Below are 24,131 nucleotides of genomic sequence, written 5' to 3' on the forward strand. Positions count from 1 at the left end.
TGCATTTGGGAAAAGACACACAAGATGAACTCAGTGGACTCTGCCCTGAGTGTCATGGCCTTCACGCTTCCAAGCCCAGGGGTGCAGCTCACTGGCTTTCTTCTGCTCCCACCAATGGAAGCTTGCATGCTGTCTGCAAATGCTCAGATAGTGGAATGAGATGGTGCATTTCTAGTGAGTGGTGGCTTCCTGGTGGCCTTTTTTTTTTTTTTTTTTTTTTTTTTAACCCCCTTCTGTTTGCTTGCTTGCTTTTGGTAGTTAGAAAATTTAGGTGTACCAGCTGGAGAGAACTTTTGCTTCAGGATTACTGAATCCTTCATTTGCCTCAGGTAAGATCAGCTATGAGAAGGGAGAAATTAGTAAATGTTTTGTGACCACAGTGTTTGGTGTTTTGAGCTGGAAGGCACCAAGGCACTTTCCTCCTACCCTTCAGTTGTGTCACTGATTTTCAGGAGAGCAGTTCACCTGCCTGCCTGCCTGCCAGTAGGCATGCAGTGAACATTGGCGTGCAGCCAGTATTGGAGTGTACATGTGTGTTTTTGAATGTGGATCCCTATCTGACTTTTTACTTGGTCTGAACCGGGTAAGATAAGATCTCAGTAACCATGGATACCTTTCACATGGAATATATCTTTTGGGGGTGCTCAGATTCACAAATCGAGGACCTAACAAGTTAACATCCTGCATTCAGATGCTCTTCTGGATCACAAACAACAAAGGATATATTGTCTTTTGTCTCCTTTAGCCAGTGACCAAAAACCACACCCACTATATCCCCATTTTCCTGTTTCTACTCAGGATTGCTTATTGACTAGATTACATGGAGTGGTGAAGGAGAGGCAAGGGCCCTATTTGCATTTCTTTAGGAAATATGGTGGCCCTTTGTCTGATTCAGACCATTGTGTGTTTATTCTTAATTTTAGCATCTCTGCTTTATGTAAATGGAGAATGAGAAGAATTTTTTTTTCGTTTCTTTTTCGGCTGCACCCATGGCATATGGAAGTTCCTGGCTAGGGATTGAATCGTAAGCCGCACCTGTGAACTACAGTACAGCTGTGGCATTGCCAGATCTTTGACCCACTGCAAAGGGCCTGGAATGGAACCTGTAGTACTCCAGAGACAATGCCAGGTCCTTAACCTGCTGTGCCACAGTGGGAACTCCTAGTCATGACTGTGCAGGCTGAGGTGTCATACCCTGAGACAGATGGAAAAGTTGGAATTTTCCCTGGAGTGGAATTAGATTTGAGGCTTCTGCAGACATAGACCCCATGTAGAATCACTGGTAGAGCTTATTCCCTTGGCATTTGTACCAGATCTGTGGGGTTATGTTCAGATTTAGGAGGAGGTCTTAGGGGTGTTGGTGGAGCTAGCTGATTTGCCAGTAAGTCGTTTTCCCACGTGAGTTGTATTGTCTAGTAGGAACAGAATGTGTAATGGTGGTGTGCTAAACAAGACTGGATTGGAATTAATTGGCTAAGGAAGTCATACCCTGTAGAGGAAAGCCGTGGGGAGATACCGGCAACTTGTTTTCTTCTTTAAACTGGGAGGATAGGCATCATAATCTCACTACTTATTATTTATTTCCCTAATACTTTTGACATTTCTTGGTTGAGAAAGCCTTTGACATGTGTAATGAATAGCTTATGTCTTGGTTTTCTAAATCCTGATTCTATGTTTATCTCTTCTTCTGCTTGCTTTGAATTTAATTGGCTCTATTTTTTTAAGTTTCCTAAGGTGTGTGTATGTCTTTCAATGTGTAGGCCACAGACATGTTTGTTCCTGTCCATTCTGGGCCTCTCTGCTGCTCACCTTGTTTCCTCTTTTGGGCATTCTGTGAGCATCACCCTCCTCGCTTCTACCCTGAGGCCAGATGGACTGTAATCTGGAGGGAGGAGGCAGGTTATTAGAGGAAGATGAATTCTATTTCCTGTCTCTTCAGAGGCATGGAAAATCACTCTTGCATGGCTGCGAGTGTCACTTGGTGCTAGGACTAAAGCTCTTGATCTGATTTTTTAACGCCATCTCTCTGTGTGACAGTCTTACTGCCAAAAACTGCAGCTGCAGCATTAGAATTTATTTTAAGATATTTTTATTTAAAAATTAAACGATCATTTAGGAAAAAGGATATTTCAAAGATGAATGCATAAGCCACAGGACAGTGGTTGGAGGGGGTTTTTTGGAGTTTGGCAAGAACAAGAGGTAAATTTATTTACATACATCTAGATAAGTCTTTTTAATTTAGCTCCCATGTGCCGATTAAAGTAGCTGCTTTAGGAGTTCCCGTTGTGGCACAGTGGTTAATGAATCTGACTAGGAACTATGAGGTTGTGGGTTCGGTCCCTGCCCTTGCTTAGTGGGTTAAGGATCTGGCGTTGCTGTGAGCTGTGGTCTAGGTCACAGACGCAGCTCGGATCCCGCGTTGCTGTGGCTCTGGCATAGGCCGGTGGCTACAGCTCCAATTCAACCCCTAGCCTGGGAGCCTCCATATGCAGCCAGAGCGGCCCAAGAAATGGCAAAAAGACCAAAAATAAATAAATAAATAAAGTACCTGCTTTATATTGCTTGTGACTAGTGTATCACATTTGCTAAAATTAAAAAAAAGTAGTGTACAGAATGACAACTCTTAGGTAAATTTAGTTTTAACTGCAAGACCTTTTCTTTTGAAATAAGTTTATAATTGTAGCTCAAGAACTTGAAGTGTGTCTATGTACGTAACAATCAGAGAAAAGTATTTTCCCATTAGATTTCACTGAAACACTTAAAAAAAATTACAGCCAGTGTCTCTTTTACTGATGTGCTTGTTGTACTCACAGCTACTTCCAAAGTCCCAGGCTTTAAACAGAGATACTGCCAACTCTTTTCATTAAGTGAGTAACCATCACTTACAGTTCGTAAAATTTCACAGGATCTTTAAAATCAGGATTTAGAGAAATTTTTGGTATGAGTCCTCCTCCTATCTGAAGCTCTTTTTTTTCCCACCTTCCTTTGGCTTTTAGGAATGGGTAAGACTGATCTTATTCTGCTGCTCTCCGATTTCTTCTTTAAAAGGCAGATCTCAAAGTAGCAATTGGAAAGTTCTTCTCTATCTCACTTGGGGTCTCTTTTGCTGAGAAGGAATTATAATCAGCTTCCTATTGGCAATTCCATGAGCAAGAGATGGCCAAGGCTAATGACAATGATGACAGTCATATCTGGGTCAAGCCCTGGCCTCCTTGTTAAAAACTGCATGGCTTACCATAATCTAGTTGAGCTGGGTGATCTTTAGCAAGTGATTTGCCTCTTAAAGTCTTAGTTTCCTCATCTGTAGGATGAAGTTAATAGTAGCATAGAACACCTATGATGGCTGTGAGGCTTACTTGGCACTGTACATGCGCAGCCCAGCACATAGTAATAAGCAGCTCCTGATGTTGACCAGCATTTGCACTCATTGCAGCGATAGCAGCCAAGAATCTCTTAAGTTCCCTTTTGAGAGAACGTAGACCTGGCCCTCCTCTTTCAGTCATTGCCTTTCAGAAGAATGTGAATCCTCTCTAATGTCCTTGCAGAGGAAGAAAGTAGAAATTAAAACAACCCAGAGCTGTGAATTAGCTAAAAAATCTCAGTGAGGCACATTAGGTAGCCCCAAAGGTGACTCTCTCCTAGCTCCAAAAATGAGCTTCCCAATAAACAGCTGACTCTCTCCAGCCAGCAGGCATAGATCTAAAAGATGACAACTCTTCAAGGTGTTCAACCTTTAGAGCTTACCTCAGAAGATGTAATGATTTTTAGATAAGGGCTGTGTTTTACCCACAGAGCTATCCAGAAAGACAGATTTTTCAATCCACTTGGGGACTGTCTATCTTCAAAATACCTGGTGGCCTAGCTGAGGTTAGTTCTGTTTTTTACAAGTAGTCTGTGGGTGGGCTCACTTTTTTCATCAGTGATTTTAGGATATAGCTTGCAGACCCATAGACCTTGAGCAAAATTGAAGAAGGCCAGTAAGTACTGACTTGTCTCCAGTGCTCACCCCTCCCCCCTTTGCAAGGAACATACATTTAAGGAGATTCTAAATGTAGATTGAAAACTACGCTCCACACCCTGGCAGCAAGGCACAGTGTTTCCGCTAATTTGGAATCAAACCAATTCTGCCTATTACTGGCTTTATATTGAGAAATTTGATCTCTCTGAGCCTTAATATCCCTATGAGTGGTAAGTACCCCATCTTTATAGTGTATATTATGTGTTTTAAAAAAGTAAAGCATTGTTTGGGATAGTAAATGCCAGGTATATGCTTATTTGTATGTTTGTTTTTATACCTTTTCTGGGAAATGGGTTTTTGGGTCCCAAGACATTTGGAGAGGAAGGACTTGGTAAAAACTGGGAAGAGGTGAAGTTAATATTTCCAAATGGGTTGGCTGGCGGTCTTCCTATGAAATGAGCTAGGCCCAAAGCTCCAGGGGTTGTTTCCAGCAGTGGGCATTTAGCTCCACACAGGTGATCTGTCAGAACAAAGGGAAGATTTTAGTTTTTTGGAGGGCGAGTAAACATCGTTTTATTAGATTAAGCATGAAATAAGTATTGGGCACTAGCTGAGGACTTGGTTTGGAGTACAGTTGTACTTTTTGGACTCATTTTCCCCCCTGGATTATGCTAGTTTATTTTCGGGTTGGTCAGGGTATGTTTCTTAATGAACAACAGGGTGTTCCTAAAATCTTTGAGAATTTCAAACCCCTAACAGGCTATATAGGTCAGTAGGTGATAATGTATTACATGATAGTTGAAAGTCTTTTTTTCCCCAGAGTACCATATGTATTTTTCAGAAACTTGTTGCTCCCCTAACAAGGAGCAGAGTTCTGTGCAAGAGTTGTGTTATGCATAGGCAGTTTGATAAGAGCCTGAGGTCAGGTGGACTTGGGGCCAGATCCTGGCTCAGCTGTTTGCTTCTTTTATCATGTTGAGCACAATTCTTTACTCTTCTGGGCTTCAGTTTCCTCATCCGGAAAATGGGACACCTGCCCTGTAGGGTGTCTGTGATAATGTAAAGGACCTAGCTGGGTGTTAGACTGCTTTAACCAAGATCAAAGGAGTAGTGTTTTAGGCATGATAAAAGCTTGTTTTTCTCTTACATGACAGTTTACATAGAAGCAGCTGTAGCTAATTTGGTGACTCCATGATGCTGTAAACTCAAATTCCTTCTATATTGCTGTTCATCTCCCTAGTACTACCAGATCCTGCCTCAGCTAGAAGGAACGATGAGAGAGGACATGGACTTTTTCTAAATTTTAAGGGCATGATGTGATTGATACTCACAGTTTTGCTTTCTTTGCAGTGGCCGATAATCTTGTTACCTGCCCTTAGCTAGCGGTAAGGGAGATGTGGAAATGCCTGTTACCAACCAGGGTTCTTGGCCTTCCTTAATCAATAGAAATTGCTAAAAAGCCAGACAGGAAATTATTGGGGCAGCAGGAGGGAGTGAAAACAAGTAGCAGGTTCCCCTGCTTGCTCCTCACTGGTGGAGTATGGGGGTGGGGCTGGTTCCTTATATGAGATGAGAGTAGAGGCGGGTCCAGCCCTTGGGCAAGAGGGGTAGTTTAGATGGTGGTGTTCTGTGCAGGGGACACATGCACCCTGGTTTTATACATGGTATCCTGCTTCTGCTCCCAGCTTTTCAGAAGTGGCAGTTGGGTTTTTGGTCTTTTTGTATCTTGTTGTAGATAACTTATGAGCATTCATGCAGTTATTTTTAGCCCCATTTGGTTTCTTTGTTTTTTTTTTGCTTGTTTTTGCTGGAGGAGTTGTTTGTCCAGGTGCAAACATTGCAGCAAAGGATCCCAGGTCCCAGTCTGCCTCACACCTACCTATAATAATACCTGATGCTAATGTAAGAGAAAGAGAATAGCAAGGGACAACTAGCTATTGCTTCTAGGCACATTCTGTGCATAAAATAAAAATAGTGACCACTATTGCCAGTGTTGGAGTCCCCAGGTGGCCTAGTGGGTTAAGGATCTGGCCTTGTCACTGTGGCACAGGTTCAATCCCTGGCCCAGGAACTTGCAGCATGCTGTGGGTGTGACTCTCCCCCATTAAAAAAAAAAAAAAAAAAAATTAGTGCCAGTGTTGATTTGAAGGGAGGTAATATTGAACTACTGGTGTTTCTACATGACAAACTAGCTCTGACTGTATAATCAGCTCAGGTCATATGTTATCACATAAAATATAAAACAAAGCATAGTTCGTGTTATAGAAGTTTCCTCATAGAAGGTCTGCACTGTAAGGAAAATGTCACCCATCAGGTATTACCATTCGTACATGCACGGGGAGGAACCCACATGGACCATGATGGGCCCTGTGGGCCAGCTAGGTCTAGATACACAGCTTATGTTTAAGCCTCTATTTTGAAAAACAAAGATTTTTGAAGACACCTCTCAATTGGCAGAGGGGATATAGCAGATCACACATAGGCCTGTAATAAACTTGTTGGAAGGAAAATGCTGCTTGAAGCTGGAACAGTTATTGTTAAAGAAATCTATTCTAAGTGGAACATTTGTGAATAAAGTTCTTTTCCCCTTATCTATCTCAGACATACTCTCTTGTGCATATATATTGTCCTTTAACTGGAGAAAAAGAGATCAAGATTTTTGACAAATCGTGGAAGATATGTTGGCTAAATCATTCCCAGTTTTCTGGAATTTTAAGACATCTCAGAAAAAGTAGCTTAGCAGCTTGATTGTTTTGCAGCATCAAATGTGATCAAACTTGATCCATCTTTTTTTTTTTTTTTTTTTTTTTTTTTAAAGAGACGCACCTGTGCCATATGGAAGTTCCTAGGCTAGTGATCAAATTAGAGCTGCAGGGGCTGGTCTACACCACAGCCACAGCAACGCCAGATCCTTAGTGCAGCAAGTGGGGCCAGGGATCGAACCCACATCCTCATGGATACTAGTCAGGTTTGTTACCATTGAACCACAGAGGGAAATCCAAACTTTATCAGTTATTAATGTTTTGAGCCTCAAACCATTTCCAAACCATAGCCTGCAGTAACCTGAAATGCATGTACCGTACTGAAGAGGGAACAGAAAGTGGTTCCTTAAGACAAAGGGCTTCCTAATTCTTATTTATTAAACCATGGTCATCTATAAATTTGGAGAAATGCCATTATCCATCTTTAATCTTATCAGCAGATTGTTAACAACTTGTTTCTAGTTATTTAATGAAGAGGAGGATGGATATTGCCTTCCTCCCCTAGTTCTCTGCAATCCTACCATTAAGTTTTCTTGTTTGCTCTGTTCTGTGAGCAAAAGCAGGCTGCCTAGAAGCTGTGGAGGAGCCTAGATTGGAGTGAGCAGCTCTTTTTTCTTCCTTGTATCTGGATATAAAGAAATGGAACAAAGAATTTGAATCATTCTTTTGCCCATGTTTAACAGAAACTCTGATCATTCTAGAATTTTTAGGAGTGAAACTTTTAAGCCTCTTTCTACTTTTACTTTAGTATTTACCTAGAGAAAAGGGAACATTCCAACCTAAACGCTTTTCGGTGCAAATTTAATTTTAACTCAAAACTGTGTTTTTATTGCTTTGTTAGCTTCTGTAATGAGTAGTATCAAGTAGTTGTGCTGTCCCCAGAATTCTGTAGATTTATTCGGGTGTTCTACATTATATTTAAATAGTGGAAAATAATGCACAGTTACATAATAGTAATAATATGCATTTGTTTAAATTCCAGTAGGCAAAAAATAGCCAGTCAAATCAAGTGATAACATGAATTTCTATTTTGGACTTTCCATAAATTTAGTGCTTTTAATTTAATGGAAAACAAACCCTTTCACTGAGTTATGAGATATGGTTGTATCTCAAGTACTATTTATTTGGCACCTGGATTAATATAGTCCTGAATTATTCTGAGTCACATTTTGCATGTATAAAATAATTGTAAAATAGAAGTTGAAAAATATAATCAGTCACTTTCATATGGTGCCTTAGGGAGGAAATGAACAAAATACTGTGGTTATATGCGCTGGTGGCAGTGTTCTCGCCTCATAATGGCACCAGGTTAACTGTCTTATTGCTTGTTAACTTTGTAAGGAATCAATGGCTTGTGATAACATGGTTTGTTATAGGAGAGCTCAGCTGAAATCACCAGAGATCCCCTGATAAGTATGCAGGGACACCTGCAAGACCATCTTCTGAGATCATTTATTAAGTGCCAGCAGCCTTTACAGGACAGGTCTGCTTCCTAGTCAAGGCCATTTTATCAGTGCTGGTAATGTGTTATGACAGTGCCGTTTATCTAGGGAATGTCCTAAAATGACTAAACACCCGATTGGGGTTATAGAGGATTTGGACCAGTTTTCTAATTTTTACATCAGACAGCTTTTCATTTAAAATACATAATTTTTGGAAGTTCCCCTGTGGCGCTGCAGGTTGTGGATCTAGAATTGTCATAGCTGTGGTGCAGGTTGCAACTTGGGTGCTGGTTCAATCCCTGGCTTGGGGAAATTCCATGTACTATAACTGCAGCCAAAAAAATTAATTAATTATTATTATTATTATTATTTTTAACAATACTGCATGAGGCATCACAGAGCCTAACCCTGACCCATGTTCCATGGTTCACTAATTGCCTTGTTCTGCATGACTGCATGGTTTGGTTGACATTTGGATATTTGGTTAGATCCTTATGGTAGCATTGTGTCCTGCTCCCCTTCAGGAAATGAAAGATGGTTCTCAGGAAGGAGGACTTTTTTTCTGCAGGTTTCAATGTGATCCTCCTTCCTGAGGTAGCAATGCCAGGACTTATCTCTGTGTGTCTGGAAAAAAAAAAAAAAATTAGTGTATATTTGAGAGACTGACTCATTTCTTTGACTTTTAGGTAATATTGGATAATTATTACCGGAACTAAGCTTTAAAGTACCTTAAGGTAGAGTTGCATTGTTCAGTATAGCAGTTATAGACATATGTGGCTATCTAGATTTAAGTTAAGTTTAATTATTAAGTTAAATATGGTTAAAAAATTCAGTTTCTCAGTCCCATTAATCACATTTTGGGTGCATCCACCAATATGCAGTTAGTCATTAGAGCACAGATCTAGGACATTTCCACCATTGCAGAAAGTTCTGTTGGAAAACTCTGGACTTGTAGAGCTCATTGGCCCTATCAGTGAAGAATGTGAGAACAGAGAAGACAAGGCCAAATGGTCAGTATGAGAAAGACTTGGATATTTCCCAAGGTGTCTCCTGAGAGCCTAACCCCAAGCCCATAGCCAAAGTTGTTTGGAAAGTTTTGCTTACACATAGTCACCTTCTTTTGAGATTGGAAGCTCTGAGGAGACCATCAGTTAGCCAGGTATTAGCCAGATTAAACCTTTTGAGCTTTTATATTTTATTTTATATGAGTAATACTTAATTTTTTGTGGGACTAACATTCCTTGGGAAAGTCTGACTAGGGAGTTTTGGTTAAATTTAAAGCTTATTTGTGTTAACTTGGTGGAATTGCTGAAAAAAGGCATAGCAGGTTTTTTAGCCTACCTAATGGACATGGGGTGACACTTTGACTTGGCTTTGATCTTCTCAGAATCAAATTGTGTCTCATCACAGTGAGGACAACAAGAGGAGTAGCCAGAAGTATGAGTGGCTTAGAGCCAGTGGCCTGGGGATATTTAACCTGGAATAGAGAAAATTGAAAACATACATTGTACCATTTTAAAATACTTGAAGTTGACTGCAATGGAAGAGAATTTGGAGACAGAGTTGGGTAGGAAGAAGTTGAGTCCATATCCTAAAATGGAAAAAGTTTGTCCATGAGTTCGTGATTTCAGGCCTTAAAATCTTTCATTGGCCCTCTGTTTTCCCTCCAGTCTGGCTCACCTCCTGGCCATCCAGCTTCTTCTTTACTCTTCCCAGCTCCATCTTAGTAAATGCAGAACTGATAGCACTTAGCAGCTTAACAAATTTTAATAAAAATAAAATTCCTGCCAGAGTCAAGTTCAGCTTCTTTGCATGTCATGCAAAACTTTTCACCGTTTGGCCTTCTCCTGACAGATTTCACTTCCCTCTAGAACGTGGTTCTATAGAGTATGCCTACACCATACTCAGATGATTTCAAATGCTTGCTTTCGTTGTTCTTTTTGCGAATGCTTCTTCCACTTTAAAGAATTTTCCATGTGTGCCTTGCCGTACCCAAGAAGGTCCTCAAAATCCTGCTTTGGTCTCTCTAACTTTGTCCCCCACCCTACTCTCCTCCAGTCACACATACTTTTTCTTCCTTGATAGACAAGCTTCTTTATCATTCAGAGGCCTTATCCAAACTGTTCCTTATGCCTCCAGTTCTTTTCTCCTTGCTTTCCACTTAGAGAACTCCTCAAATATTTCTGGTCTCAGTTGTCAGATCCACTTCCTTATGGGATGTTCCTCTAGTTGTAAGTTTTGATGAGGTATTTCTCTGAGTGATTTGTGTGGCATCCTGTCATTTTCTTCATGAAAATTACCCTCCAATTGTAGTTATAAAGTGTCTTGATTGTTATTAATTCAGTGTCTTGTTCTTTTATCTCAGTTCCTACCACAGTGCTTAGCACACAGTAGGTGCTTGATAAATAATTGAATGAGTGAATAGGAAAGCAAAGTCTTTCCTGATGCCCCAGGAAGTATGCTGACCATTCCTGCCTAAGTGCCTTCCCTAGCACTTTCAATCCTGCATTCCTGTGTTGTAAGATGCTCTATGTGAATTGTGTGCCTGTGTGTGGAAGTGGGAGGCATTTATCTCTTGCTCACTTTTGTATCTCCATGTGTTAGGATAAGAATCCTAGTTCATTTTACATATCTGTCCTTACTACCCTATATTACCCCTATCAATAAGAGGGATAGTGGAGTTCCTGTCGTGGCTCAGTGGTTAACGAATCTGACTAGGAACCATGAGGTTGCGGGTTCGATGCCTGGCCATGCTCAGGGGTTAAGGATCTGGCGTTGCCGTGAACTGTGGTGTAGGTCGCAGATGCGGCTCAGATCCGGCGTAGGCTGGTGGCTACAGCTCGGATTGGACCCTTAGCCTGGGAACCTCCGTATGCCGCAGGAGCAGCCCAAAGAAATGGCAAAAAGACCAAAAAAAAAAAAAAAAAATTACAAATCACAGTATTTTTGAAGAATAAATACTTGAGCTTTTTTTTCTTTTCTTTTCCAAATCCTAGTTAGAGGCTTCTCTCAGAGACCTTTGGGCTTGTTAATACATTCCTGGTGGCACTTTATTTGATGGTGCTAGTAGAGAGTTCAGACTGGGAGCTCATATCTGAGTGAGCAGCTTGAGCAATGAGAGAGGCCACTGAACTCTTCCTCCTACAGATTTACTGGGGCTGGAGTGGCTGTCACCACTTGTGGCGAGGCCACAGAGGGGATCAGTAGGAAGTGGGAGAGGAAATGAGATGTGGGTGGAGTGGGAGGAGAGGAGCAAATGGGGAAGGGAGAGTGAAGGGGGCGGGGAGATGGCAGACATAATGGGAAAGCCATCACAGCTCTAAGAAGTCGTGAAAAACTTGCCGTATTTTCTGAGTCAGAGAGCTTATATGTTAAAATTCAAAAGTGAAAAAAAGGTGCCTCTTTGGGTCTGATTATGAGAGTACTTTGGGCTTCTTCCTCCAGTGTTCACTTTTTTCTTCAGTGATCATTTGCTATTCCTCGTGCTACTGTGTGGCTGAGTGAGCAATGTCAGAGTGTTTCTGGTGCTTTGAGAGCATGTAGGGAAGGAGGCATTCTTTGCCTTAGGGAGCTTCTGTTCAAAAAAATCCTTAAGCACTGTATGATTCACAGTTGTAAGCAGAAAAAGAGAAGTAAAATTCTAAACTACAGGTAAAGTTCAGATGTGGTATTAGCCCATGGCCATTGCCATGAGTGAAAAGGAAAGAGCTGAATCATGACTTCCATTGTCATTTTAGCTTTTTAGCAAGAGTTTCTGTAAAAGCATCTAATGTCAGTGTTACGGTTCACTGGTGTGTTTCTGTTTTTTTAAATATATGTACTTGATTTTAATGCCAAGTCAGAAAGATATCCCTACTGCCTAAGGCATATTTGCTCATCTTGGCAGTTGGAATCCAGTTTATGAAGCAGGAGTTGAGTGATCTTCATGGTAGAAAGGCCCTAACTAGATGTATTTTCTGCATCTCTGTCTCTGTCCTTTGAATACTTAATGTAAAGGAGATGATATTTCAGTGATGTGGAGGTATTTCAGCAATATATAGAAATGACACAAGAGTAGGAGCTTTTAAAAACTTTAGTTGAATGAATGCTTGAATGAAATGAGAGAGATGCATGTTGGATATGTGTACATGTGTTCCTTTGGTTTTCAGTTTCTTGGAAGTTTTGAGCAGCCATTGTTGAGTGTTGCAAAGTAAAAGGTGGGAAAGTCCATAAAAATTTTTGTCTGTAAACTCACTTTGAGTATTAGATAATTCCTGGGGTTGTCCTGTATGTTGTCTTTTTCTCTGTTTTCCAGTTTTCACTACCCTGACAACCAGATTTGTCCTAAATCTAAACTTGGGCTCTGTGCTTGGCACTTGGTAGGTGCTCGGTAAACATGGATGGTCAGGCTGGCCTCAAGGGAGAGCTACTGTTATTTGGCCATTTTATTGACTGCATCTCTATTCCTTTTAGTGTGTTCATGAGCCTTTAGGATGTTCACTTCAGAGAAAGATGAAAATGAATTATTTCACTTCAACAAACATTTTATTAGTGAGGGCAAATGGAGATACCTAAAGATTTTGGGATTGCCTTTTAAGCCCTTGTTTTGAAATGCTCTTAAAATTAAAAAAAAAAAAAAATCACGGTATGTAGTTTAATGCTTAGAGTCCATTAAAGGTGTAAAATGCAGTGATTTGACAGTAAAATGCAGATTATTTGACAGTTTTCTTTGCATTATTCATAGGCATAAAATATAATATCTATTAGGAAATCAGGGGACACATCCATGTAGATAAACTAATTAAGAGCAGTTTCCAGTGTTCCTGTCGTGGTGCAGCAGAAACAAATCTGACTAAGAACCATGAGGTTGCAGGTTCAATCCCTGGCCTTGCTCAGTGGATTAAGGATCCAGCATTGTCGTGAGCTGTGGTGTAGGTCACAGATGCGGCTTAGATCCCGCGTGGCTGTGGCTGTGGCATAGGCCAGCGGCTACAGCTCCAATTAGACCCCTAGCCTGGGAACCTCCATATGCCACAGGTGTGGCCCTGAAAACACCAAAAAAAATTGAAAAAGAGCAGTTTCCCTTCCCACATCACCTTCCCTACTGCTCCTGTACCACTGGGAAGTAGAAATAGTAGTCACTCTAGTTAATCCCAGTAACTGTGTATTTGGGGGTTTTGGAATGTAGTACCAGGTAGGTCAGGTGGAATTTCATGTATAACTGCTGGTGTAGCTCTCTCTATGTATTAAGCATTATGATAGATGAGTTCATACTCACTTCAGATCAGTACATAATGTTAGTAACTTTCTCACTTGGAATCAACTAAAATAAGACTTCCCAGCCACACAGAGGAGTACTTGTTCCACAGCACAGTCTCTTTGGCTCTTCATTTACTAAACCAATTGAAAAGAGTCCAGAAGATACCTATTTTAGACCAGATTTGAGTGTGTATGTACTAGAGTGTTCAAGTGTATTTAGTTGGGAATAATATTTACATTTTGGGAGTACTTGTATAAGCCCTTGTGTGTGTCCAGATGTGAATGCCTCCATGTAGAGACTTCTGTGCTGTTTAATTTTTCTAATATTACAAAAATTATTGATATCAGATCTTGCTCATTCTCTTTAGAGCTGAATCGTGATCAGAAGGATTTTTTCCTATACTATCCACCCTTAGTTTTCAAAAGAAAAGTAATTTAAACTCGTAGGTTTAAGTTTTCCTATTGCATTTAAAAGAAATACCTGAAGTCCCTTGACTGTACTGCTGGCAGAAGTTGTACATTTTTAATATCTTTTAAATATGCAGCACTTCATGACAGGAATGAAAATATGAGCGCTTTTTTTTTTTTTTTAGCATTTACAGAGGAAACATAAATATTAAATTCTTTATGTCCTTCTAGTGTCTTCTCTAACAAATACATGGTAAAAAATTTAAAAATAAGTACTAGTAGGAAACATTTTCAAAACATGTTTTATGTAGGTGGCAGGGATGCAAAGAAAGCAGGTGGGATGGATTGTGTTGTTTCGTTAGTATCAGTGGAAGATGTATTAAAGTGCACCACAAACTTGAAAGTAAAGTTTAAGCTGCTTCTACCAGTTGTAAGGGAGCATCCTTCAGGGGGGCGTAGGGATGATCCCTGCAGTTGGATGTCCATTTACTGCTCAGCACTCTAGGCACAGAGGTACCCCAGGCATTTAGTTACCCACCACCCAGGGCTTTAATTTGCCATATGGAGACCCCTGAATCATGTTTTGCATGTAAGTAAAGGTAGAGGACATGTTAGGAAAAGCTGTTCTTGACTGACTAGAAAACAAATAATTGTATTCTGTTTCTGATCTTCATTTATAGCACCAGCAACAAGTGGTGCAGGCTGTGGAACGGGCCAAGCAGGTGACCATGGCAGAACTGAACGCCATCATTGGGGTACGTGGCCTTTCCATTTTAGCTCTGATCATCTTAGTGTTTGTCATCAGCTCTCTGTTGCTCTCCTTTAAAATTTTGTTCAGTCACAGGGGCAAAAGGCACTAGATTACCACAGAGTGAAATGAAGCACTTTGCCTTCAATCTCACATGAAGTTTGATGGCTACCTTAGAAACTGGACACAGTCTCACTAATTCAGGTTGACGTCTTCCTGAGAATTCTCCCTCTAAGGAGACTGGGTAGTTCTTTTTCATAATATTTCTTTCCTTTCCAATCAGCCTCTGCTGCTAGCCTATGCCAGAAAAAATACCCAGATTGCCCTGCTGTTAAAATGACCTGATTTCTTTTATCTTTCCCCAAATATAGAATATCTTAATATCATTTTTAGTGAAATGTACATTTTTGCATCTCCCTGCTACTTATTCTTCATCCCCTGTGATGAGTGGTTCTTAAGAACTAGTGTCCATTTGTAGTAGAAATAATAGATGAACTACACCTTTTTGCAAAATCAGTGGCCCAGTTAGAAACTCCTTCGTAGTACCATTAATGTTGCATAGAAACCTTGCTGGAATTCGTGGGTCTGAGCAATCATTCCAACTCCACTTATATTTTTGTTCTCCCAGCTTAAGGTAACAAGTAGTGAAATAAGGTGCTAAAACTTAGCAATAATAAAGGCAAGAAATATTAGCTGAAAAGAGCACAGTATTCACATCTCTTTTGTGCAGCTGGTACAAGCAGTTCCTTAGATTCTAATGAAGACACTACAACTGTACTTTCCTCTCTCTGCCCCCTCCCAAATACTTTCTTTTGTGTATAGATTATACACAAAAGTCTTTCCTCTTTTTTCCCCTCAGTGTATCAAACACACTTTGAAATGCTAATTATTCCATTTACTTTCATTAAAATTCAAATTGCTGAGTGAAGATGCGGATAAGGGTCGCCTGATAATCAATCTGAAGTGAAGATATTGCTTCAATTATGCCTCTGTCTTTTAGCAAGGAAATCAGAACTCTGAGATGACTGCTGAAGGTGGTGGAGCAATAGTCTGATTGTAGCTTGTTTTTTAATGGGCTATTTTGAGCTCTATTTTGTGTCCCTCTGACCACAAGAAAATACCGGTAGTAAATTAGAAGACATAATAAAATGGAAAAGAGTAACCTTTATTTCCTCAGAAGTGTCTCTTGGAAAGAAGAGGCTGAATCAGAACAAGCCATATAGAGATTCATTTGCTGTACATTTTCTGTGTTCCAGGGGTTGGGGAGAGATGAGAGATGAATTCATTTCATAATTAGTTTTTATTTCCAAAAATTCCAGAGAACAGCAGTGTAATACATTTGTTAAAATATTGAGAGAGCTTGAATTTTAAAGTTAGTGTGTATGCATATACCAGCTGTGTTTGCTTGAAGCAAGCGTTGTGTTGCTGTTGGGATATATTTTGGTTACCAAATCTCCCAAGGTCACTGGGGATAGGACCTTTGTTTTTCACCCATGATTTACTGTCTGTTGTGGGAGAGAATGCATGGGTGAGGACCCCTTGAGAGCTCACTGGGTCCTTTCTGGCTTGGTGTTTATTGCCGCATGAACTGCTAAAATACAGGTAGCCATCCTACCTTATGTCTGGTTGGCAGCCTTTTCTAGGAAAACAGAATGCTTTTATGTTTCTTTTTGGAGGCTTATTAGTTATGTCTGTACAGTGGCAAGATTAATCGAAATCGAAACCACATTGTTTTGTGTTGGATGTTGCTTGAAAATAAGAGCGAAGATATAAAATCAGAACAAGTTCCCTTCCTTTCATCACATCAGGTGTATTTTTAATACTCTTTTATATCTCCTTCATTTTACATACTTTGTTTTGAATGTGATGGCAGATTGTCTTTTCTCAGGGAGAGGCTGATTTATTAGACTGTAGCTGGGTAATTGACAGACGTACTGTGTATATGGATTTAATTATTAAAAGAAAGCTAATTTGGTGACCTAAAAACTTATTTGAAGAACTAACTCAGTAGAGCTGTGTGTTATCAAAGCACCGCGTGCTGTAGTTGGTGGATCTGGTGGGAATTCCACATTATTTGTATCTGAGCCAAAAATGGAATCAAAATCACATAATCTGACTCTTCTGAAAAACAGATTGCAGTAATAGAAAAACAAACCTGGCAGTTTTAGGTAGCCGCAAAGCATATAAGAAGGAAAGAGCCCCGTTACAACCAACTCACTTGATGCATTTCTGTTGTGACTGTCCAGTCTTTGTCTGTTTCAGCCCTGGTTTTCAGAGTCCAGTAGTTTTCAGAGTTGTAATGCTGTGGAATTATAAATGCACTTGCTGTTTTAAGTCTCCTTTGTGTTGTAAGCTGGTAATATTTTGACCTGCTACCAAAAGTGATGAGGGGTCAATTTTAAATTTTTGTGACTTGAGTTTTAGGTAGTCGGCAGTGATTTTTCTGCACCAAGGGAAAATAAATTTCTTCCTGAGAGGCAAAGACCCATCTAAGCCTCTGCAGACCCCCATTTCTTTATCACTGCATATGTATCTGTTTTATATGTATGCATACCATCCACACAAGCGCAAATGTTCCCAAATTTAATGAAATCTGATGAAGCACCTTTTTAACTCTGCAATATTATTCTACCTTCATTGGTAAATGAGCCAAACCAGTGATCCATGCAGTTTAAATGCAGAAAGCTCAAGTGAGCCCGAAACCTGGAGAGGCGGCTTGTTCTCTTGACAATAAGCTAGTTGTGTTTAATGGAATGAAACACAGTTATAATGATTTCTTTCACAGGTCATGTTCAGTTTAAAACTGTTGATAGATTGAAATAAGTTAAATATCATTTATCTTTTACTTAAAGGGAAAAAAAAAAGCAAGAAAATACCTTTGTTGTTTTCTATAGTTAACATTTTGTGTTTTGTTTTGAATTGTTCATATCTCACATTTCTGTTCTTGCACCTTTCCTGTAGTTCCCCAAATGGCTGTGGGAATGTTATGCATCTAGTTAGATCTTGTCATGTGTCCTGCTAGCCACTGTGTTTTTAAATTAGAATCTCTAAGATCACACTGTTGGAACAACAGACAAATTGTAGTTTTAAATCAGTAATGTGATCTAATTAGAAATGATGTTTTCATTTCTTGTAATATTAAGTTGAGTCATCTGACTATCTTAAAATGCTTTTTAAATCTATTATACTATATAATCAGCACATGCTGTGTGAATATGGTTATGCTTAATAAAGGAGGCTAAGTTGGAACCTCCTAAGAATTTTACCAAAAAATACTTATCATTAAGAAAAAAGTTTTGTTAGTATGAACATGGGGGGGGAGTGTTTGGCTTGTAAAAATAGAAAATGCAGTCTCTTTGGAGTCCCTCTCCCTCTTTTTTTAACCTAACCCTTTGAGGAAAGAAACGATAGAAAATATGCTTTAAAAAAAAAAAAAAAAAAAAAAACCAGAAACACCCCCTTAAAAAAATCCTTAAGAACAGGTATGCCATGGTGTTGTAGGAAAATGCAGTTTAGCACAAGAAATGCTGAACCTCAATTTTTAGCAGTGACATTTTAATGATAGGAAGTCTGCAAAATTATTTGCCATCAATTGTGAAGGCAATAACAAGCCTTGGTGGTTTTTCACACTCTCTGTGTTAAGTGCTTTCAGAATGACAGCGTAAACTGTGTTAGAGAACTCCAAGGAAGTAAAACTGATTAAAATGTTCATGCTTGAATGGTGCTGATGGAATAGTTCATTTGGACTTTCTCTACCTCCTGCAGCTCAAGCTGAAATATTAAAATTCAGTGGATTTAAATCTCTCTCCTCTCAGCTCAGGAAAAAAACATTACATTTTAATAGGTTTTAAACCCATAATTCATTGGTTTGGAGCAGCACTATTAAATCTATTTAAATATTACTTGTATTACTAAGGAAATGATTTAAATGACTATGCCTTTACCATCCTGTGTGTTTGAGTTAGTTTAAAAAAAAAGAAAGACAATACCCTTGGGTTTTTTTTCCCTTCCTTTAAGCATTTTGTTTTATTGTCCTTGTCATATGATTGGCCCTTAAATTATATATATGTGTGTGTGTGTGTGTGTATACTTGTATACACACACACACACAACACACACATACACTTCAGATTCACATTTTGGCAAAGGCTTCTGTAGTATGACAGTTTTTAAAATAGTATGTCCCTCTTTTTCTGTTATAGATTTCAAAACAGCCATTTTAAATTTCAGAGGCATTTAGATAGGCAATTGTGATATTCTCCTTGTCTTTTTAAACTAATTAGGCCTTAGGCAAAAAACTGAAAGGTGTAAATGGTGTGTGTGTGTGTGTGTGTGTGTTTAAACATGTGTAAATATGTGTTTACCCCTCCCTTACATCACAGCCTCCAATAACACAGTTTGAAATAAAATTTAAAATACAACTTCGTTTTTTGACAAAAGCAAAAATGTATGAAATATCCGAGAGCCATACTTTTACCTCTTCTGTGTTTGCTAATAAAGCACTTTCTAGAGGTATTGTTAATGTTGCTGTAGTTGGGCTATTAACCCCCTTTGGGCATATATCCCCGCAATGCACAGTGTCCTTCCTGGACCCACCTCCTAGCCTCCTTCTCTGCCTTTCTGTAGCCATTGCCCTTAAATGTTTTCCCTGGCTTGCCTGCACCTCCCCTCAAGCCTCCCTTCCCCTTGCATTTCCCCAGTGCTTTTTCTGGGGATTCCACTCTTAACTTAGGCATGTGAAGCATGGAAGGACGAGGGAGTTTCTCCCCACCATGGCATGATCCTGGACTCCCAGGTAAATAGTGGAATGCATCCTTTCTACTGGCTCCCTTAGTGGGCAATTTTGAGGTACTTTCATACCTTACTTCATTCTCAAAGGGTGCTAGCAGGATGGAGTTCACTTGACCGAGGTAGTGATCAAACTGCCTTCTTTGGAGCATCCCTGCTTTCCTGATCCCCTTTCTCTCAGCCCCACTCCTGCTCTGGAATCATTTCGATAAGTGACGCAGCCAAGCCCTGTCTCAGCTTTTCCTGGAGGATCTAAGACACTCAGTATTTGACCTTATAGGCCTCAGGCTCTTTAAAGGGACTTTCTGATGTAGGTGGGCAGTTGAACTCGCATGCTCGAATTACAGTTTGTTTGCTGATGTGAGTTCTATGCAAAATAACATTTTCTTTCACATCTCAGCTTTTATATTCTTTTTTAAATCAATTCTTTTCAGGGAACTTAAAGGTGAGCTTCCTTTTCTTGTTTTTCTCCCAACCAGTTACTGTTGGTATTTTCTAAATGTATATAATACGGAATAAACTTAAAAACAAGCTAAAAAATAGATTTGTGTATTATCAGAGATTCCAGCTTTGTTACTGTCTTTACTCAATAGTGTGCCTGGAGCTTAAAGGCTTTATAAAATATGCTGTCTACTGATGTACACAGCTGGATGGGATAAGGGGTGGGGGTGGGTGGAGGCTGGTTTCTGCAACTGTAGGGCTTTGCTAACCTGCTATCACAAAATATGATAAACGTGTGATTACATCTAAGCCAGAGAGAGCAGTTTTTAACGCCATTCTACACATTCCTCTATTATATATTGGTATGTCTGACCCTCACCTTTCTTTTGGTTTGTTTTTATAAACTGGTTCATTTACTGTGGATTGGGGGACTATGTTATTGAGTGATGTAGTCATAATCTAATCTTTGTGCCATAATTTGATGAGGCTCTAAGAGGCCATAATTTCCCTTCTCATGACAAAGACTCTCATATATTTAAGTAATTTTTAAACTCTGTCTCTATTTCAGAACAACCTGAAAAACCTAGATATAGAACAGGATTTCTAATTTGTGTTTATGGTGTGCAGTCTGTTAATTTCTGTTATAAAGCTTCTGAAAAGACATTTCTAGAAGCTAGTCTGTTCTGTTTCTTTTTTAATTGTCGCTAGCCTGAAATGCTACTGTTTTGCTCCTATTAAGGGAGGAGCCCTTCTCTCCATTTTTCCCCTAGTAAATGCATTTCCATAGCTCTAGGTAGAGTTAAGTACACAGTGTTACAAAAGTTGCAGAATGTGTCTGGGTGGGTGCTTCTGATTTAGCTTAAAACACTTGGGCTAAGAAGAAAGTGGAGTGCCTGGAGTTGTGCATCTGCATTTCATTCACACCAGAGCACAGCCCGCTGAGCCTGTGTAGGGGGTCCAGAGGACCGGATGGGACTGTTAAACAGAAAAGCAGGTTTCACGCAAGGCAGCTTGCAAGCTTGCGTGTTTGTTATCCTTTTTTTTTTTTTTTTTTTAAATTGGTTAATGTGGTTTTTTGCCACCATTTTGCTTCCCCTTTTCTAGTTCTCTTACTGACTTCTTCCCAGTAGTGTTTCTACAAGCAGCATCACCAGCTCCTATTTAGCCTGACCTTTTTTCGCTTGTGGACCCAGCCTGCTTGTATCCATCAAAGCTGAGAGAGAGGAGGCAGGTTCACCCCTAGCAGGTGAACTAAAGGATTGATGACTTAGTCTGTTTTAAGGACTATTGGTGTGTGTTGCCTCAAAGCTCCCTAGGAAATCACTCTGCCTAAAAAAATGCATTTGTGATCTTCTCTTCTAAGGACTTTGGTGAAAAGGTTAGAATCTTTTATAGAATAGTAAGAGTAATGGTTACATCTACTTATTTATTCCTTCACCAAATCGTATTAAAGGGGTACATTTCATTTTCACTTTGAATATTTTAAAATAATTTCTGAAATGTACACTGAAATGATCCTCAAATTTCATTTAAATCATCTTACTAAAGGATAAAGGAGTTCCTTGGAGGCCTAATGGTTAAGGATTCAGCATTGTCACTACAGTGGCATGGGTTCAGTTCCTGGCCTGGGGACTTCTGCATGCCAAGGGTGTGGCTTAAAAAAACATCTCACTAAGGTTTTGTGTTTGTAAGCTTTCTGGTTTTGTATTTTACTACCTACACATAAATCAACTTTCATCAACACATTATTTGTGTGTGTGTGTGTGTGTGTGTCTTTTTAGGGCCACATCAGAGACATATGGAAGTTCCCAGGCTAGGGGTCCAATTGGAGCTGCAGCTGCTGGCCTACACCACGGCCACAGCAACACGGGATTCTTAACCCACTGAGCAGGGCTAGAGATCGAACTCTTGAATCCCCATGGATATTAGTCGGGTTCGTTACCACTGAGCCACGATGGGAATTCCTCCTCAACACATTTTAATTTTAGTAAAACTTTAGTGACTAAGGATAGCAGAATAAAGAGAAGCAGGTAATAAAAAACACAATAAGAAAGAGGCTATATGCGTTTATGATTTTTTAATATTTGGAATTAGGAATATAACTATGCATAGTCATTAATATTCTATATAATTTTGAAGATTTATCAAAGTATGGTTTACATATTTTACCATTTCTAGCTTATAGTTCTATGAGTTTTGGCAACCTAATACAGTCATGTCCCTACTACCACTATCAATATACAAAATATTTCTCCCATGCCTTGCCCTGTCTCCCCAAATCCCTTCATTCTTTGTAGTTAGTCCTTTTCCCTACCCAGGACCTTGACACCTGCCCATGATGGTTTTTTTCCTCACAAAGTCTTTTTGAGAATGTCCTATAAATGGAATTATGCACTGTGTAGCCTTTTGAGCTTTCATCTTCACTTCGCATAACACATTTCAGATGAGTTGCCTGTATCAACAGTTAGTTCCTTTGTATGGCGAATGATACTCCATTGTATGGCAGAATGATACTCCATTGTATGGGTATACCAATTTGTTTAGCCATTCATCCTGTGAAGGATTTGCAAATAAAAGCCCAAATAAATAGTAACAGATTTTTGTAAATTTTGTAAGTTCTCCTCTAGAAGTGGGATTGTTCAGTTATATGATTAGTGTATGTTTAAAGAAACTGACAGACTGTTTTCTAAAATGATCATACCATTTTTTCAGTCTCACTAGTATGTATGAGAGAAGCTTTTCTTCACATCCTCACTAGCACTTGAAATTGTAGGTTTAGGGAGGTTTTTTTAAGACATTTCTGATAAGTGTATAATGGTACTTGTCTTTAATGTATTTCCATAATAGCTAATGTGTTGAGTATCTTTATGTGCTGCTTATTTGCCATCTGTAGATATTTTTTGATAAGTATTTGCTCAATCTTTACCTGTTTTTCTTGAGTCAGTCATTTTTTTAATCGCTTAGAGTTTTTTTGTTTAATTCTAGATCTAAGTACTTTATATGTATTTTGCAAATATTATCTTGCAATCTAGTTATCCTTTAATTTTTTTGGATAGTGTCTTTTGAAGATCTGAAGTTTTCAACATTGATAAAGTCTAATTTATGAATTTTTTTTATTAGTCTTAACTTTTCGCATTCTCTCTCAGTAATCTTTGCCTTACCTAAGATAAATATTTTCTCTTAGTTTTTTTGTTTTTTTTTAAGTTTTGCCTTAAGATGACCCATAATCCAGCTAATTTTTATTTATGGTGTGGGGATTTGGGTTGAGTTCCTGTTCTTTTTCATTTTATTCTTTTCTTTTAAAGCCACTCCTGTGGCATATAGAAGTTCCCAGGCTAGGGGTTGAAGCAGAGCTGCAGCTGCCGGCCTACACCACAGCCACAGCAACGCCAGATCTGAGCCCCATCTGTGACCTAGGCTTCAGCTTGCAGCAATGCTGGCTCCTTAACTCACTGAGCAAGGCCAGGAATTGAACCTGCATCCTCATATTGCTAGTTGAGTTCTTCACCTGCTGAGCCACAATGGGAACTTCCTTTTCTTTTTATTTCTTTCCATTTCTCTTCCCCTACCCCTCCACAGATGGATATACAATTCAGTTGTTTCAGCACCATTTGTTGAAAAGACTCTCTCTTTTTGCATTGAATTGCCATTGCATCATTGTCAAAAATCTATTGAGCATATTGTGCTGGGTCCATTTTCTTGTCCCATTAAACTGGATGTCCTATTTTTTGGTTTTTGCCAATGACACACTGTAGCTTATTATTTATTGTTGATACTCCCCTTTCCCTTTTGTGGTAATTTTTTTTCTGTTCTTAGTTGCCTTCTTTCCAGTACCCCTCAGAATTTAGGTCCGTAACTGTCAGTATCTGAGAGACTGGCTGATGGATGAAGGGGAAGAATCTAAATTCAATGGACCAACTCTCTCATTTCAAAAATGGTGTGTCTTCCACTTCTGGACTGTTCTCTCAAGGGTGACGGCTTCTGCCAGCTCCCCCTGGTCCTGGGTACTCCTTCTGCAACCTCTTTTGATGGGGCTTCTTGTTTGTGCATATGTCTTGCTATTCTTCATCCTGTGCACAGCAGCTCAAGCAATCTTTTTCTAAAGTATAAGTTGGATCTTATTGCTTCCCTGCTTAAAGCCTGTCTCTAATGACTTACATTTTGCTTAGAATGAAGTCTCAATTTCTTACATGGCCTCCAGGTCTCTGTGTGAGCTGACCCTTAACCCACTTCTCCAGTTTCACATACTACTCACTCTCTTAATGTGTCTTTTAGCCACATTGGTCTCTTTTTTCTGTCCCTGGATACCCTGGGAATATCTGCTTGACTTAGGTCTTGTGCACCAG

General features: G+C 39.5%; 1 protein-coding gene across 9 annotated transcripts in view; it reads left to right on the top strand.

Moving 5' to 3' along the window:
• The window catches only part of TLE4 (transducin like enhancer of split 4), a 148,808-nt gene that overhangs the window by 36,786 nt on the left and 87,891 nt on the right, over positions 1–24,131 (top strand). For 5 of the 9 annotated variants that reach the window (XM_001924195.6, XM_005660175.3, XM_005660176.3 and 2 more), the window contains one exon: positions 14,489–14,563. The exons of 3 other annotated variants lie outside the window; for them this stretch is intronic. In XM_001924195.6, the coding sequence (XP_001924230.3) occupies positions 14,489–14,563 (75 nt within the window). Of the gene's footprint in view, positions 1–14,488; positions 14,564–23,295; positions 23,723–24,131 lie in introns of those variants that run through there. One more of the 9 variants, XM_013993631.2, reaches the window with a different exon arrangement.

This window comes from Sus scrofa, chromosome 1 (genome assembly GCF_000003025.6).
Source record: "Sus scrofa isolate TJ Tabasco breed Duroc chromosome 1, Sscrofa11.1, whole genome shotgun sequence".
Classification (NCBI taxonomy): Eukaryota; Metazoa; Chordata; class Mammalia; order Artiodactyla; family Suidae; genus Sus; species Sus scrofa.